This window comes from Lethenteron reissneri, chromosome 27 (genome assembly GCF_015708825.2).
Source record: "Lethenteron reissneri isolate LAM-NWPU_2019-01 chromosome 27, ASM1570882v1, whole genome shotgun sequence".
NCBI lineage: Eukaryota > Metazoa > Chordata > Hyperoartia > Petromyzontiformes > Petromyzontidae > Lethenteron > Lethenteron reissneri.
In genome coordinates, this window is record NC_083805.1 from 16,396,679 (window position 1) to 16,415,590 (window position 18,912).

General features: G+C 45.8%; 1 protein-coding gene across 3 annotated transcripts; it reads right to left on the reverse strand.

The window, feature by feature from the left end:
• Nucleotides 1-2,041: 2,041 nt before the first annotated feature.
• Nucleotides 2,042-15,086, reverse strand: C27H1orf53 (chromosome 27 C1orf53 homolog). 3 transcript variants are annotated; one of them, XM_061561591.1, is made up of 5 exons: nt 15,041-15,086; nt 12,934-13,117; nt 8,791-8,898; nt 7,380-7,477; nt 2,042-3,175 (listed from the first exon to the last, which is right to left on the reverse strand). In XM_061561591.1, exons 2-5 carry the CDS (start codon nt 13,027-13,029, stop codon nt 3,157-3,159), a joined length of 321 nt encoding a protein of 106 aa, XP_061417575.1. In that variant the 5' UTR covers nt 13,030-13,117; nt 15,041-15,086; the 3' UTR covers nt 2,042-3,156. The 3 variants fall into 3 exon arrangements, with proteins under 3 accessions (XP_061417575.1, XP_061417574.1, XP_061417573.1); XM_061561590.1 differs by having other exon boundaries at nt 2,047-3,175; nt 7,376-7,477; nt 15,026-15,048; XM_061561589.1 differs by having other exon boundaries at nt 2,048-3,175; nt 7,376-7,477.
• Between the last annotated feature and the right edge of the window lie 3,826 nt (nt 15,087-18,912).

Here is an 18,912-nt window from a genome sequence, read left to right on the forward strand (position 1 = left end):
TGAGCAGCTTCGTGGAAAATTAAAGAACCCCAGGGATCTTCTGCGTTGGGTCTTTCACAACGAGCCGTTTGCGACTTCTTCTGAACTCCATTCGGCTGTTCAAGACTCGTTCACTTAGCGGCGGAGCAGAATGCCCCGTCGTTCAAGCGCGCACCCACATGGAGGGTTTCCATTGTCCTCGAAGAACAATAGCGCTGGCTGAGGGCCACCCCAAGTCGTCACCATGCGTCACGGTCCCCTTGATGGCAACAATCCCTCTAATTGGCCGGACTCATCGCTCCATCTCCACGAAGGTCGACTTCTTCGTCTCGTCCATCGACAAATTAAATATTACACTGGTCAACAAAAAAAAAAATTCTGGCCGGGACTTTTGCAGCTGTTCTAGACTAATTTCAGGGTGCTGATTCCAAATCTCATCTCAGATTTGCTCTATCACATCTCATTTAATGCTATCGGCATACCCCATTTTTATTGATTTTACCCGAAATTAACTCTGTTACTTATGATTGCAAGTTGTTGCGAGTCAGTGACTGCTTTAGTGTTAAAATATGGTGCTGTATTTTTAGGATAGTGTGTTTATAATATCATTTTATGTAGATATCCACATCTATTTAATACTTTTCTTCTGCAGTTTTTATTGAAAATGCAATATTTGATATCTCAAAAACCTGATGTGATAGATTTGGAATCAGCACCCCAAAATTACCTTAAAACCGTTGGAAAAACTTATTCCAGAAAAAGTGTGTTGACCAGTGTAATCGGCGACATTTCGAGGAATGACCCTTCAGAGCACACACACAACAAGGGAGATATCGGCAATACCAGGGGGCTTGATGTAAACGGTTTTATATTTGTTAAATAGGTAGGTGAAGTTAGCTAATAGTATCTATTAAGTAGCTTCACTTTAACACGTAGGCTTTCGCGACCAATATCATCCGTAGTAGTTTTTTTGGGTTAGATCGCGTAAATGTGTCATTAAACCCGCCACCACCCGACACAGCCAACTAGAAAGGGTTGCCACGTAAACAGAACGTGGCCAATTCGTCACTAGTACAGCACACCGGTGTGTTGGAGAGCCAAGCCACATTTAAAATCCGAGTACGATGTTTCGTCAGTAATTACAACTAGCTTCATCAGGCGACAGGAAAACGTCGTACTCAGATTGTAAATGTTGTAGCTTTGCTCTCAAACACACCGGTGTTGCTGTACTAGTGACGAATTGCCACGTTGTTTACGTGACAACCCTTACTAATTGACCGTGTCGGGTGGTGGCGGGTTTAACGACACATTTATATATTTACGTGATCTAACCCAAAAAAACACTCTATTATGAAAGTACCTTAATATAAACAAAAGGATGAGTGAATAAACGCATTTATGTTAAAAGTAAAATTATCGAAATGTTGCCGGCACAATGCATTATATGAAGGTTTGTGTTTGCAGGGCAGTGTTCATCATTGCAAGGCCCATGGGCCACTGCTGTGCGGCCCTCCGACAATACACAAAGGGCAAAAACATGCCCCACCATCAACGCGCTGCTGTCAAACTCCCAATGTTTTCAAATGTGGCGACCCTCACACTGATGTCTCTTCGGTGAAAGTGCCCCCCCCCCCGCCTCTGAAAATTAGTGAAGAACCCACCGGTGTAGGGTCAAGGCGCAGCTCCGCTGAGAGGGCATTTCTCATCAGCGTTCTTGAGTGCACTACTGGGCAGCAGGCGAGGTCCCAAGCCTACCTGGACATGGCACTTGGGATCAGGGGCGGTTTCTTCATTAGGGCGATTGGGCGATGCACCACCAAAGTGTGAAAGGGACTTTTTCAATCACATTCAAAATCTCATTCAACCAGAGTTACGCTAGCCGTTACTGTGCCTCTGGATATAGTCCAATCAGCGTCATGTCACGTTCTGTGGAGTACCGCCTCTTTTTGGGCGATTTCACTCTGGCTGAGAATCGCCCCGAGTGGCCCCATAGACTTACATTGAAAGATGTTTTTTTTCGATCGGCGGGCGCTCCAATGCATTCTCTATGGCTTCCGGGAGGGCTCGCCCTAACGTGCTTACGTCATCATACGTAAGCACGTTTCAGTCAACAATATTATTTGACGCCACCTAGTGGAATCTTTAATAAAAGAAACTGAGTGGATTGTAATAATAGTGAGTATAGAAACAAACAAGGAGATGTATTGTAAGAGTCACTTTATTTTTCATTAATATTAAAGTAGTGAAGTTGCCTTTACATGCTTAAGCTGTTAATTTATCCATTGCATGGGTGGACCTTATCCTTATCAATCATCCAGACATTTGCCCCCCCTGAGAGATTTTGCAGGAGCCGCCACTGCTTGGGATGAAGGCCCACACAGCAGCACACAAACCACGTTGGTTTCGATCAGAGCCGTTTCGACATTTTCTCTTTATTATCGAAATCACAAAAACGCACGAATAGTTTTACAATGTTTAATCACCAAAATCAGTACACGCACGTACTCGATACACACATTTTTTGATTTGGTAATAATAGGCTCACACGCCGTAATAATTCTGTTCTATATTGGATCTGTATAGCACCCTTTCCACGAAGTGGGAATCGCACAACGCTGCGTGGACCTCCCACCAGCAGTAGCCAGAGGAGAGACATCACCAACGCAAGCTTTCATACGCACCGCTCTCAATCGCTTCCGTTACGCGGTTATCTTGGCCGTAGTGATTCATATTTGCTTCTTTTTACTCTTATTCACATTTTCTTGAGTTCGCTATGATATCGACTGGTTTCATTGTTGCACTATGCTCTTTATTGTTCTGCGTTTGCAACTTTGGCAACCGAGCTCACCCTTGCAAAACGCAACTCGCTCCTGGCCTCTTAAGTTCTCACCCTGGTGAAACAAAAAACATATTGAACCCCCTAGGATAACTTACGCAATACTAGATGGTACATCTCCACGCACGTAATTAGGCCACAACTTCAACATTAACCCTGTGGACACTTGAATCAGCGTGTGCCTCTGGACACCGCAGCAGCTCCACAGAGCAGCCGCCCACGCACAAGACCATCCCCGCCTGCCAGCAGCCTTGGTGAAGGTGACTGTAATCCGCAATCTTCTAGTCGTCATGTGTAGAAGTAGCCGTTGTAGGTCTTCTTCTTCTGCTGGTCCTTGACATTCACCTGCTCAAAGGGGCACTGGGACCACAGGGGAGACGCCGCTTCAGCGTGTACGGACGTGCGCCTGTGCCGTTTCGCTTGCCAGTGTCAATGTTCAAGTTCAAGTTCATGTATTAGGTAGAGCCCTGTGAGCCATTCGGCTCTTGAATCGGGTGCAACCGCAACAAACAAAAACATGAACAAAAAACATCTTAAAGTGAATATGTGACTAAGTGCAAAAGGAGGGTAACCATCCCTGTGTCCGCGTGCATTGTACACGTTGACACTTATACACGGTTGGTACTCAAACACCAGCATACATCAGCTTGGGAAATAAAAGGAAACGGAGGGAAAAGGAGTGGAGAAATTGGAGAAAACAGGGAGAAAGATGCTGTATCAGGGCTTTGACGATGCTGCTGCTGCTGCTGTTGCACGGAGGAGCGGAGTCTGTTTTGACAGCGGGCGGTGTGGAGAAGGCAGAGACCCAAGAGGGGGGGTGGCCACACAGGAGGCACGCGAATAACGAAGGCTTTGAGATGATTTAGAGATTATTGTGATTATTTTTAGTTATGTGTTGTTGGGCATTGTGTTTATATTCCCATTGTACCCATCTCTGTATGTGTAATTTATCCTGGTGTATTACCACAGGCTAAATACTCTCAGTACATATCCGCATGTGTACTGGGAGTGTACCTCTGCACTGTTACTCACATGTACATGTGCATGAGGCATCTCACGACACATCAATAAAGACCGATTCTTTACATTTACAATGGTTCGAATTGTAAGTCTAAGAGTTAATTACGGCTTATGCAAATCATGCGCTAAGGGGCCGTCCATAAATGACGTCATGCGATTTTGGACGATTTTGGACGATTTTTGACCCCCCCCCCCCCCATCGTCACACGGCGTCACAAAAAGTCAGACCCCCCCCCCCTCAAATATGACGTCACAAAGCTCTGCCCCCCCCCCCCCCCAAAATAAAACATGCTTCAAATCGCTTTACACTATTGTCATTTTAGTGCGTATTTAATGTGCCGCTGCACTCTGATGTTGTAGGAGAAAACATTTATTACAAAGTCTATTTAATTAAGTAGAACGTGTTGTCTATATTTATTTAAAGTTGCGCGTTTTGATGTGACGTCACATTTCTCAAACCCCCCCCCCTCGTCACACATCGTCACAATGTCTGTCCCCCCCCAAGGTGCGTGACGTCATTTATGGACGGCCCTTAATGTGCCTTCAGGCTAGCGGCACAAATAAGACAAAACCAGCAAGAGACATTAAACGCGGAACCGATCGAGAGGCGATCCTTGCGTACAGTCAAGGGCGGAGCCAGGATTTTCAGGGGGGGGGGGGGAAACCCCTCCAGCAATGATACATGATAGAGGAGTTGTTAGTAAGTAAGGAGTTGTTAGTGAGTAAGGAGTTGTTAGTAAGTAAGGAGTTGTTAGTAAGTAAGGAGTTGTTAGTGAGTAAGGAGTTGTTAGTAAGTAAGGACTTGTTAGTAAGTAAAGAGTTGTTGGTAAGTAAGGAGTTGTTAGTAAGTAAGGAGTTGTTAGTAAGTAAGGAGTTGTTAGTAAGTAAGGAGTTGTTAGTAAGTAAGGAGTTGTTAGTGAGTAAGGAGTTGTTAGTGAGTAAGGAGTTGTTAGTGAGTAAGGAGTTGTTAGTAAGTAAAGAGTTGTTAGTAAGTAAGGAGTTGTTAGTAAGTAAGGAGTTGTTAGTAAGTAAGGAGTTGTTAGTGAGTAAGGAGTTGTTAGTGAGTAAGGAGTTGTTAGTAGAGTAAGGAGTTGTTAGTGAGTAAGGAGTTGTTAGTAAGTAAGGAGTTGTTAGTAAGTAAGGAGTTGTTAGTAAGTAAGGAGTTGTTAGTAAGTAAGGAGTTGTTAGTGAGTAAGGAGTTGTTAGTAAGTAAGGAGTTGTTAGTAAGTAAGAGTTGTTAGTAAGTAAGGAGTTGTTAGTAAGTAAGGAGTTGTTAGTAAGTAAGGAGTTGTTAGTAAGTAAGGAGTTGTTAGTAAGTAAAGAGTTGTTAGTAAGTAAGGAGTTGTTAGTAAGTAAGGAGTTGTTAGTGAGTGAGGAGTTGTTAGTAAGTAAGGAGTTGTTAGTGAGTAAGGAGTTGTTAGTGAGTAAGGAGTTGTTAGTGAGTAAGGACTTGTTAGTAAGTAAAGAGTTGTTGGTAAATAAGGAGTTGTTAGTAAGTAAGGAGTTGTTAGTAAGTAAGGAGTTGTTAGTAAGTAAGGAGTTGTTAGTAAGTAAGGAGTTGTTAGTGAGTAAGGACTTGTTAGTAAGTAAGGAGTTGTTAGTAAGTAAGGAGTTGTTAGTGAGTAAGGAGTTGTTTAGTGAGTAAGGAGTTGTTAGTAAGTAAGGAGTTGTTAGTAAGTAAGGAGTTGTTAGTAAGTAAGGAGTTGTTAGTAAGGAGTTGTTAGTAAGTAAGGAGTTGTTAGTGAGTAAGGAGTTGTTAGTAAGTAAGGAGTTGTTGGTAAGTAAGGAGTTGTTAGTAAGTAAGGAGTTGTTAGTAAGTAAGGAGTTGTTAGTAAGGAGTTGTTAGTAAGTAAGGAGTTGCTAGTAAGGAGTTGTTAGTGAGTAAGGAGTTGTTAGTAAGTAAGGAGTTGTTAGTAAGTAAGGAGTTGTTAGTGAGTAAGGACTTGTTAGTGAGTAAGGAGTTGTTAGTAAGTAAGGAGTTGTTAGTAAGGAGTTGTTAGTAAGTAAGGAGTTGTTAGTGAGTAAGGAGTTGTCCCTTGATTTTTATTCGACGCGTGTGCGGCGATGGCGCAGCCATCGATCGAGGGTCGAATTCGAACCGCGTGGTGTGATCGGCATCGCGCTCGCTGAAGGTGTTGATACCTTCAGGGAAGCCGTGTGCTGTATATGCAACTGTGCACAATTCTGTGAGTCACTTATAACCGCTTTGCCGTTACTTATTGCCAATTATGGATTCAGACTATTGTCCTATCATCTCATAGAGTCCCTGGCACGTAATAATATTCTACACAATGGCAGTGGGGGTCGCAAAATGCCGATTTATTACTAACAAACCCCAAGAATCCGATCGAAATCCCTAATTTCTGGGGGTGCGAGACACGGCCATATTTCTGAGAAGGTAAATCATCGAAAGCACAAATAAAGTACGGGCATGTAAGCACAACTACTTTGTTTCATCAAACCCCTTTGCATTTATTAACATTATACAAGTTGTAACCATTCAGAACCAGAGTTACAAGACTGCAGTAATGGTTAAGAACCACTGCTTGAATAGAACGGTGACGGACACAGCAACTCGGACGCCACGTGCGTTACTTTTCGCGCGCGTTCCTACTACCACCACCGTGGTCATTGGACCAATCAATGGTGTGCGCGAATACAGGGCATTGTGAAAAAGAGCTTCATAGCTCATCGGATTTTTCCCATGCTAAATAAAGATTCTGATTCTGTGCCCAACCGGGGGTGTGTGAAAGTCGCCTCTGGCCCCCGGAGAGGAGACGTACATTGAACTTCATTCGCACCGTACGTAGCCAACCGTGCTAGTCGGAGGTGCGGGGGAAGGACAACAAACTAAACACAAGAAGCAGTTTTAAAGATCCGTAAGAGGTTTTTTGTTGGGTGAGATCGTGTAACGATGTCCTTGAACCCGCCACCACCTGACACAGCCATATAGTAAAGGTTTGCCACGTAAACAAAACGTGCCGATTAGTTGCTGGTTCAGCACACCGCTTGTGTGTTGGAGTAAAGCCACAACATCTACAATTCGAGTACTGTGACGTTTCACCGGTAATTACAACCAGCCTCACCAGGCGACAGCCAGGAATGTGGAGAAATCCTCCTGTTTCGGTCTTAAAAAGAGGGATACATACTCTTTGGTTCTTTCGGTAAAGTCACGTAGGTATAAAATAAAATAAATTCAATCACGACGTTTCAGCAATTGCAATCAGCAATTGTTTATTGCTGTGGTTGTCCCACCTGATGACGGACGCTTGTGTTGCGTCCCGAAAAGTCGTGATTCAATTATTTTATTTTCTACCTACGTGACTTTACCGAAAGAACCAAAGAGTATGGAAACCTGCAGTCACGAAAACTTCAAATCTAGATAGAGGGATCAGTTTTAAAGACGTGAATTTTAGATTTGAAAGTGCATAGCCCCAGTGCCTTCCTCATACTGGAAGAGCATTCCAGACAGTTCCCCACCCGCGCTGTGGGACCGCATGTGCGTGCGACTGGCCGCTGCGTGAGTGCGTGCGTACGTACGTGCCTGCAGGCCGAGCCACAGCACTTCCCGCGCAGCGAGTGAGAGCGGCTCGTGAACACGGAGTAGCCGGACACGGGGTCCACGTACGTGTCCTTGCCTGCCTGCACGCACGCACGCAGAGTTTCCATTCCACAAGGTCCCGCGCGTGTCAGTTACTGCGCTACGTTGGCATGTCACAGTTCGTCGATTCATCGATGGTGGGCGGCAGGGTGGCGGTGGTGCAGTGGTGACACCTCACAGCAAGAAAGGGCTGATTCCGATTCCCAATTCGGGTGCCTTTGTGTGGGGTTTGTACGCTCTCCCCCTGCTCTGAAGAGTGTGTGGAGTTTGTAAGTTCTCCCTCCGTTCCACACAGGATTCCTTGTTAACCCAGGTAAGCCTCACGCAGTCTTTTTTTCAGAAGGTTCATGCCAAGTATAATTCCAATTGAGTGATTTGTGGCGTCATTTTTAGAATTTGGCAAAATTTGGACCGTGATGGCGGCATAACGCTTCACCTGCTCTTGCAAATCATGCCACAGGGTCTTTTAACATCCACTGTGAAGCAGACGCAAGGTATTTTTGGTGGTGATGAAAGCTTTAAATCGAAATATTTTTGGTGGCTAAACACCGGCAGTAATAACCAGGGCGACCTCTTGGAATCAGACCGTGAACATCTGCAACAAGCGGCGAACGCGCTACCACGTGCCCCGTATAGCCTGAACACACTGTTGGAGCAAGTGCTGTTAGTGAGCACCTATGAAGGCCGGCACGGCACACGAGGGCGTGGGTGGTCAGCACCACGCCTGGCCACCTTTGTCTCCCCCAGTGGTGGTGTTTACACACAGCCCATCAGGTTCTCACTTGAGGCTGAGTCGACCACGGGGAGGCCCAGGACCAATTCAGATAATCATCACTGGTGTTGGCCGTGAGCGCGGATTGAACTCGGGTCGCCGGATTCGTAGTGCAGCACGCAAACTACTGCACTACCATTCCCCATGCGGAGGAGACGCACGCACACAGGATGAGACACATACACAGGGATGATAATTGGTTTTTTACCCTTTAATCTGGCAACAAAACTGACACCTTTGATTGGTCCACACACGAGACAGCCTTTTGGCGTCATCTGGTCCAACACCATGTGAGACTAGGCTCTAAGGAGAGCTGTCTCGTGTGTGGACCAAACAATTTCAAGGACAGTGCATACATTATCAGAGCTATGTTTTTTGTTTGCATTACGACTGCAGGTATTGTAGTCAATGCAAACATGACTCCTTGTAAAAAAGATGTCAGTTTTGTTGCTAGATAAAAGGGTAAAAAACCAATTATCATATTTTGCTACTGGCAAATGAGGTTCCAATGGTGTACATACACAGGGATTCCACTGTTCCTGCACATAAACAGAATCGCACGCGAGCACAACGGAGACGCACCAGACAGGCTTCTGTGTGTCTTTTCAGAATTTTCTTCTCCTCCAGTGTCAGATTGTTGGCTTCCATTAAAGCCGAAATGGTTTTATCTTTAGATTTCACTTCCGTCCCCTGCACACGCGCACACACGCGCACACACGCACGCAACCTTCGTTCGAATGCAATTTGAAAGCATTGAGGTGAGAGCCTGCGGAGATTCACAATGCATTTTACAAGGTCATAAGCATGTTTGTGATGATGACAAAAGTGGTAAAGGACATTTATGCTTCCCCTCCAATGAATGCTGCTCGCGATGAGCGGTTGATTGTGGGGCGACCGGCAAGGAGGAATTAAGCGCACACATTAGCAGTAATGTGGACAGTTCGTTCAGTGAATTCTTGAAATATGAATTCCCGAAAACCATATCCCCCATGGAATGCCAAACATATTAACGAGAGGTCATACATCAATCAGGCTGCGCGTATGTCATGTCTCATCAGCCACATTCCCATATCAGGGCTAATGCATTGTTGTTTCGATGTAACCGTTTCCACCCAATTGTAAACGTCGCAAAAATTCAAACCCAACTTATTTTTCCTTTCTCCAAAATGACGAAGAAAAACTACGCGCAGTTTCGCCGCTCGTCTAATGTGCGGTTGCACAAAGGTGCCGCCAACCTTTGATCGCGGTACACGTGTCATCTCGTCGCAACATCTGGGAAAAAAATTTTTGCACAAGCGGCAGGCTCGCACCCCATTCATTGTGCAATTTTTTTCCCGACTGAAATCAGACTCGGGCCTCATGATTTTAGCTGTGAAGGCCAACTGAGCGGAGCAGCGCACTCCCAAGGACAACCGCAGCTGAAGACGCTCGGCTGTGGCACCAGTTAGAGGACATTCGACAAACTAACACGGGCAACATTTTCATTTTATTTTACGCGAAACCCACAACGGAACTTTCTGCAAACAGGGCAAACAATAAACGGTGTTTACGTACAAATCAAAAACAGCGTCAACAAATCCTGTCACAGATATATGAAAAATAAGTTAATACCTCAGTGGGCTTTGCCTGGTAGGATGGGGATGGTTGAGTTTTATTTGTGTGTGCGTTTGGGTGATTTGTTTACCTTTCATAATCAACGTTTTTGGGTTTAGATCGCGTTATTTCTAAATGTGTCGTAACCCTCCACCAACCGACACGTACTCAAATTGTAAATTGTTGTGGTTTCACGCTTCAACACACCGGTGGGCTAAAGCAGTGAACTAATTGTCTTTGGTCAACGTGACACTTTTTTACTGATTGGCCGTGTCGGGTGGTGGAGGGTTACGACACATTTATAAATAACGCGATCTAAACCCAAAAACGTTGATTATGAATAATATTGGTCGCGAAAGCCTACGTGTTAAATTGTTTATCCTTTCTTGTACTTTGCACTGCTATCGTGTTTTCGTATTGTTTGTTGCTGTAACGTTCTTAACCCACCCCTATTGGGCATCTGTAAAAAAATAGCTTAATAGCTCATCGGATTTCTCCATTATAAATCAATATTTTCATTTTTTATTAAACAGACTCAGCTATAACGCAGCTGAATGACAGCATTCAGCAATTGTCGAAGACATCCTGCAGCATGGCCAGAAATTGTTACGAAATGATCACACGTCTCTTTACTTTTTGGTCAGAGCGCACCTGTAACAATCCGAGTGACGTTGAACAGCGTGAGCTGGATGGAGGAGGAAGGCAGGTTACTGTTGATGTCGTTTATTGTGAAATTTCGGTCAAAGTTCCTGTGATCACTCTTACATTGCTTATGGCTTTATTTTGGTGATTTAAAAATGGTTTTTTGGTTTGTCCATGTTTGTTTGTTGTAGTACGGAGTTAGAATGATGGCTTTAATCTAAGTTGGTTGTTGTTGTTTAACTTGCATCCCACTGGGATTTTTGCACACAGCGTTGGTGTACGGTGCTTTTTTTCTAGAAGACTTTGCAGTTTTTTCCTGGATTTTTCTGTTTGCGCATAGTCACTTTAAGATGTTTTCTTGTTCATGTTTTTGTTTTTTGTTTGTTGCGGTTCCACCCGATTCAAGAGCCGAATGGCTCACAGGGCTATACCAAATAAATGAAACTGAAACTGTAACAGACACTGAAGTTGTCACCCAGAGGTGAGCGATGAAGGGGGAGACCCACGCCCAGTTGGTGGTATAATATTGTAAATAAGACTTGGAGGGTCAGGTATTGACTGTGCTGCAGGATCTGGCAGAATGAAGAATGGTGAGATACAGAAGCAACAGCATTGACCATGACAGTGGGTTTGTGAGATGTGGTGGTATCAACAGCATTGACTGTGACAGTGGGTTTGTGAGATGTGGTGGTAGCAACAGCATTGACCGTGACAGTGGGTTTGTGAGATGTGATGGTAGCAACAGCATTGACTGTGACAGTGGGTTTGTGAGATGTGATGGTAGCAACAGCATTGACTGTGACAGTGGGTTTGTGAGATGTGGTGGTATCAACAGCATTGACCGTGACAGTGGGTTTGTGAGATGTGGTGGTAGCAACAGCATTGACTGTGACAGTGGGTTTGTGAGATGTGGTGGTATCAACGGCATTGACTGTGACAGTGGGTTTGTGAGATGTGGTGGTAGCAACAGCATTGACTGTGACAGTGGGTTTGTGAGATGTGGTGGTATCAACGGCATTGACCGTGACAGTGGGTTTGTGAGATGTGGTGGTATCAACAGCATTGACTGTGACAGTGGGTTTGTGAGATGTGATGGTAGCAACAGCATTGACTGTGACAGTGGGTTTGTGAGATGTGGTGGTATCAACAGCATTGACTGTGACAGTGGGTTTGTGAGATGTGGTGGTATCTACGGCATTGACCGTGACAGTGGGTTTGTGAGATGTGATGGTAGCAACAGCATTGACTGTGACAGTGGGTTTGTGAGATGTGGTGGTATCAACGGCATTGACCGTGATAGTGGGTTTGTGAGATGTGAGGGTAGCAACAGCATTGACTGTGACAGTGGGTTTGTGAGATGTGGTGGTATCAACGGCATTGACCGTGACAGTGGGTTTGTGAGATGTGATGGTAGCAACAGCATTGACTGTGACAGTGGGTTTGTGAGATGTGGTGGTAGCAACAGCATTGACTGTGACAGTGGGTTTGTGAGATGTGGTGGTATCAACAGCATTGACCGTCACAGTGGGTTTGTGAGATGTGGTGGTAGCAACAGCATTGACTGTGACAGTGGGTTTGTGAGATGTGGTGGTAGCAACAGCATTGACCGTCACAGTGAGTTTGTGAGATGTGGTGGTAGCAACAGCATTGACCGTCACAGTGGGTTTGTGAGATGTGGTGGTAGCAACAGCATTGACTGTGACAGTGGGTTTGTGAGATGTGGTGGTATCAACGGCATTGACTGTGACAGTGGGTTTGTGAGATGTGATGGTAGCAACAGCATTGACCGTCACAGTGGGTTTGTGAGATGTGAGGGTAGCAACAGCATTGACTGTGACAGTGGGTTTGTGAGATGTGGTGGTATCAACGGCATTGACCGTGACAGTGGGTTTGTGAGATGTGATGGTATCAGCAGCATTGACTGTGACAGTGGGTTTGTGAGATGTGGTGGTAGCAACATCATTGACCATCACAGTGAGTTTGTGAGATGTGGTGGTAGCAACAGCATTGACTGTTTGTGAGAGGTTTATGGTGTTTTTTTTCTAATTATTTTAAAATACAGTAAAACCTTGGATTGCAAGCATGATTCGTTCCGGAAACGTGTTTGTAATCCAAAGGACTCGTATATCAGTTGTGATCACGTGACGCTCGGCAGACAAAGCGTATACACGTACTGATCGTATTGCAAGACCTCGCTCGTTTATCAAACTAATATTTATTTTAAAAATTTGCTCGTCTTGCAAAACACTCACAGACAAAGTTACTCGCAATCCAAGGTTTTACTGTATTGCATTTTAACTATGACATACCGCACACAGCCGTATGATGACCGGCCTTCATCAGTGAGATGCGGGAGATGAGGGGACCCCAAGTTTTTCCACCAGAGTACCAACAGGAAATGTCTCGTGACTTGGTGCCGGTTGCAGAGAGATTAAGAACGTGTTTTCAGACATTGAAACAACACCAATGTTGTATTTTAAATGATGTCACCTTTTCTGCTGGCTCCACCGCTTTGGCTGCATGCTCGATTCCTGTTGGGCGGCCACAGCACCTCACCCGTGACATCACCGCAGCCAGGAGTCTCATGCGTCAGTCACTTGAGGGCTGGGGGCCGCAGAAGAAAATATTGTTCCTCTGCGTCGCCTCCACCCCCAAGGAAGGCAAACGACACGGTCTGCGAAGACAAATAAACATTAAACTCACACGGCAACGGTGGACTTCAACTGAAGAGACGGGATATTACCAAAACAAATAGGTCGCTTTTGTAAGTTAAGATTCATCCTGGTCTCTTGTTTTGAGTTGTAAACCTAGTGAAAGAAAATAACACTTGAAACTGGTGACACAGCTCCTTGAAACAGCACAAAGGAGGGTGACAGGTGGCTTCGGGTCTAAAGCAATGCCCTGTGTATGAGAGATAAGCGAGCGATGGTGAGGTCCCGAATTCAAATCACGGTTCCCAGCTGGAGACTAAAAAAAACGTGTTCTCAAGCACAGCGTTTGATAGTCACAACCTGCACACACCAAAGCATGCGTACAATCCAACCCATTTCCCTTGGCACTCGATGCTGTCAGGCCAAATTCTGAGGGCCCATTTGACTTTGCACAACTTTAAACTGATACGAATTGTATTCTTGGTTCTTTCGGTAAAGTCACGTAGAAGGGAAATAATCAAAATAAAACAATAAAATTCTCACGACGTTTCGATTGCAACACGAGCAATCATCATCAGGTGTGAAACCCACAGCAAGAACATTTGAAAAAAGTGGCGATTTTATCTTAACGTCAGCACCAAGGGAAAAAAACCCGCCACTTTTTTCAAATTTTCTTGCTGTGGGGGTCACACCTGATGATTGCTTGTGTTGCAATCGAAACGTAGTGAGAATAAAATTTTATTAATTTATTACTTCCCTTCTACGTGACTTTACCGAAAGAACCAAGCATAAGAAAGGCTGTCTCTTCAAACAAGAAGGTTGTCTCTGGTGTAGTCCACGTTTCAAAGACGATTCCACATTTTTCAGATCATATTTGTGTTTGCATATCCACCACCAGTCCGTGTCGTTACTGCTGACTTGATGTATCTATTTGGTGTTTAAACATCCGATTGCCAACAAGGTTAACACCTATTCTTCTCTTTCATCAGAGTTCTCGTGTTGGCACACAACAACACGACGCGTGAAGAAACTAAAAGTTCCAGTCGTGAATATGATCGAGACAAATCCGTGACTCCACGTGGGCAGAAGTCGGTGGTGGGTCCATCACCGTCACCACCTGCAGGTGACACCGCGTGCTCAGCCAGACGCACGTGTGAGGGGTGAGTGAGGGGTGAGTGTGAGGGGTGAGTGAGGGGTGAGGGGAGAGTGAGGGGTGAGTGAGTGAGGGGTGAGTGAGGGGTGAGTCACCCTCGTGGTGAGGGTGAGGGGTGAGTCGCCCACGAAGTGAGGGGTGAGTGAGGGGAGAGTGAGGGGTGAGTGAGGGGAGAGTGAGGGGTGAGTGAGGGGTGAGGGGTGAGTGAGGGGTGAGTCGCCCACGAAGTGAGTGAGGGGTGAGTGAGGGGAGAGTGAGGGGTGAGTGAGGGGTGAGGGGTGAGTGAGGTGAGGGTCACCCTCGTGGTGAGGGGTGAGTCGCCCGCGTGGTGAGTGAGGGGTGAGTGAGGAGTCACCCTCGTGGTGAGCGTGAGTGAGTGAGAGGTGAGTGAGGGGTGAGTGAGTGAGAGGTGAGTGAGAGGTGAGGAGGTGAGTGAGAGGTGAGTGAGAGGTGAGTGAGTGAGTGAGAGGTGAGTGAGAGGTGAGTGAGAGGTGAGTGAGAGGTGAGTGAGAGGTGAGTGAGAGGTGAGTGAGTGAGAGGTGAGTGAGAGGTGAGTGAGAGGTGAGGTGAGTGAGAGGTGAGTGAGAGGTGAGTGAGAGGTGAGTGAGAGGTGAGTGAGTGAGAGGTGAGTGAGTGAGAGGTGAGTGAGAGGTGAGTGAGAGGTGAGTGAGTGAGAGGTGGGTGAGAGGTGAGTGAGAGGTGAGTGAGTGAGAGGTGAGTGAGAGGTGAGTGAGGGGTGAGTGAGGGGTGTGAGTGAGGTGGAGGAGGATTGAGTCACCCGCGTTCCACTCACCCCGCGCCGGCTCCACTTGACGGGGGAACAGCTGCGTGATGACGTCATCGTTGCAGCATAACATGACGTCATTTCCCGACAGGTCACCGCAGGCGTGACGTCATCGGGGTACGTGCAGTCTTTCCCATCTCGTTCGTTAAAGTTTAATTTTCTATTTAAATTGTTACACGGATGATCCCGTTTAGCCTATCGCCCGACTATTTTACGTAGGAAGATCCGTGGTGTGCGAGATGTTAACTACCTCGCCTGGTATGGGGCCGTCCATAAATGACGTCACGCGATTATGGACTATTTTTGACCCCCCCCCCCCATCGTCACATGGCGTCACAAAAAGTCAGACCCCCCCCAAATAAAACATGCTTCAAATCGCTTTAAACTATTGTCATTGTAGTGCGTATTTAATGTGGCGCTGCTCTCTGCTGTTGTAGGAGAAAACATTTATTAAAAAGTCAATTTAATTAAGTAGAACGCGTTGTCTATATTTATTTAAAGTTGCGCATTTTGATGTGACGTCACATTTATCACCCCCCCCCCCCCCCATCGTCACGCATCGTCACAAATATCTGACCCCCCCTCCCCCCCTAGGTGCGTGACGTCATTTATGGACGGCCCCTATGCATGAGGTCTGATGTATATTTGGAGTCTTCGTCTCTCTCCCCGTGGTCGCGTGGATTTTTCTCGGGGTCCTCCGGATTTTCTTTCCACATTTAGAATCAACATCGCGCGTTCAAAGTATTTTGCTGCTATGAATGGCCATGTGGCCATTTGGTCGCACATGTTATGTAAATCGTTTATTGTTAAATTTGAATCACAGTTGCTATGATCACTGTTACATTGTTTTTAAATCTTTTATATTAAGTTCGCGTGCTTGCTTGCTTGCTTACGACCGTGCAAACCTTTCGGTCGTTTTTTAACCCACTTCCCGTGATCCAATCGAGCTGACATTTTGCACACAGACTCGTTGTGCGAGACAATTAATGTTCGTGAATAAAAAAATCCAAAATTTTACACTGTTTAGGGAAAACAAATTAAATATTTAATTACCAATTGTTTAATACTGCAGACAATCATCTGACCCATAGGTGGCAGCCATCTCAAGCCAGAGGACGAGAGGACTCTAGCCGCCACGCATATTAAGGATTTAGAGTGAAAAACTTTGTTTTTACGGGTTATACTTATTATAGCTTTATTTTGGTGATTTCGAATACGTTTTGGTTTAGCCATATTTGTTTGTTGTAGTACAGAGTTAGACTGATCACTTTAATCTAAATTGTCTTATGGTTGTTATTGTTTGACTTGCATCCCACTGGGATTTTTGCACACAGCATTGATATACGGTGCTTTTTCTGGAAGATTTTGCTGTTTTTTCCTGGATTTTTCTGTTGCGCGTAGTCACTTTAAGATGTTCCTGGTTCATGTTTTTGTTTGTTGCGGTTGCACCCGAGCCAAGAGCCGCATGGCTCACAGGGCTACACAGTAAAACCTTGGATTGCAAGTAACTTGGTCCGCGAGTGTTTTGCAAGACGAGCAATTTTTTAAAATAAATATTAATTTGATAAACGAGCGAGGTCTTGCAATACGAGTATTACGTGTACATGCTTTGTCTGCCGAGCGTCACGTGATCACAACTCATATACGAGTGCTTTGATATACGAGTGCTTTGGATTACAAACACGTTTCCGGAACCAATATGCTCGCAATCCAAGGTTTTACTGTACATAATAAATGAAACTGAAACTGAACGTGGTAAGCCACGCCGTTTGGCTATCATTTGTGGCCAGGTCGCTTCTGAAAAATAGCTACAAAGCTCAGTGGGACATACCTGGTAAAATAAAAAAAAACATAGCTTCGTAATTTGAACAACAGCAACAATAGGAGTGAAGCTCGGAAACCAAGCTCTGGATGAGCTACATGAGTTTTCCAGAACGAGCCGAAGTACTTTTTTGAACGTTACAACATAGGAGTGCAAAGTATAGGAAAGGGATACAAACTCTTTGGTTCTTTGGGTAAAGTCACATAGGTATAAAATAAAATAAATCACGACGTTTCGGGCGCAACACAAGCACCCGTCATCAGGTGGGAAAGCACGGTCTGCTGCTGAGGCAGACTGTTTAAAAAGGTGTGAAATGGGTGTAGCCCAAGGGTCATAAAGAAGTGGCCGGGGCTAGTGATGTTAATGTGAGAAATTAGCATGTAGTTGTAAGATAGTAGAGCGGCCTCCTCGACAAGGGCACGGAAGTGGCTATGTTAATGTGAGAGATTAGCATGATGTTAATGTGACATCGAAGAGTGGTGCAATCCAAAGGCAAGAGTGCAACCCAACGGGTGCAATCCAAAGGGCATGTGAGCATGAGAGATCTGAGAGGCATAGAGAGAGACACAGAGAGTCGGAAATAACAGCTGACATAGGAAGGTAGGATGGAAACATCACAATCAGTTAAGACTTCACCTGGTTAATAACGTCCTTGCAATGATTGCTCAGTTTGTACCCATCCTCTCAGTTGAAGTTGTGTCTGTGTTTATATATCTGGATGGCTTCATGAACAAATCTCTGAAGGTAGCCGGTAGGTTTGCAGAGTACCTCCTTCTTGGAAAAATCTATTTCGTGTGAGCCCACAGCGTTAAAACAATGATCGGCAATGGCAGAGTTATTGGTCCTACCGTGTTTCAGATCCGCCTTGTGTTCACGAACGCGGTCCGAGACATGTCGTTTTGTTTCCCCAATGTAGCTGCTGCCGCAACCACAACTTAGTTTGTAAACAACAGGGTATTGCATGTCAGGAATCACATCCTTTACAGATGGGATTAAATCACGGATTTTGTGTACTGTATTGAAACGAACCTGGATCTTGTGTTTCTTTAAGATTTTGGAAATATTTTTGGTAACCCCTGCTATGTACGGCAAAGTGATGGTTTTGGTTGGGGAGACAGCTTTGCGGATTGTACGGTCCGAGTATCCGTTCATCCTGAGGGCTTGGTGTACGTGCTCCAACTCACTGGCTAGGTGGTGCTGGTCGGAGATACAACAAGCCCTGTGGTGTAGTGTTTTGATAAGGGAATTTTTCTGGGCTGGATGGTGGTGGGAATCAGGCTTTAGATCGGCATCCGTGTGGGTGGCTTTCCTGTAGACCGAATGTCCCAACGAGCCATCAGGTCAAAACATCCAGGAATGGTAGCTTGCCATCCTTTTCCACTTCCATGGTGAATTTGATAGACGGGTGCATGGAATTTATGTGGTTGAGAAATTGGTTCAGTGCTGACAGGCCATGTGGGCAGATGACGAACGTGTCATCCACGTATCTCTTCCACAAGGATGGACGTAGGGTGGATGTCTGGATGGCATCTGTCTCAAATTTCTCCCTCCTCCACCGCGTCGGTCGGCTCCCGCCAGCCCCCCGCTGACCGAGTGACGGGGCCCCCCATGCTTGTGCTGCTGGCCTCGGAGCCCACGGGGTTAAAATACACGCCCGTGCACACCACATTGTCGCTATTAGAGGGGCCGCGAACCGTGCTATTACCTGCAAGCGATGAACTAGCTATCAGCTGCAGCGACCGCACGCTTCCACCTGCGAGCGATTGACTCTTTAACGCGCACGCCCATGCACACCTCGGCCCCACTAACAAAAGGGGGCTGCGAGCGCGCTCACACCTGAGCGATTAACTCACTCGCGCAAACATGGTAGCGATCACCCCGCGATCACCCCGCGTTCACTCTCGCCTCATGTTCCCCCACTGCTACCCAGGACTCGGCTTGCACACGCAGTCGCTCCACACATAAATTGCTGACACCACAGCATCGATGGTCTGTGCTAACTTTTATTCTCGGCGCAAACCACAATCCCTTAAAGCTGCCCAGTCGGCACTACCCGGGG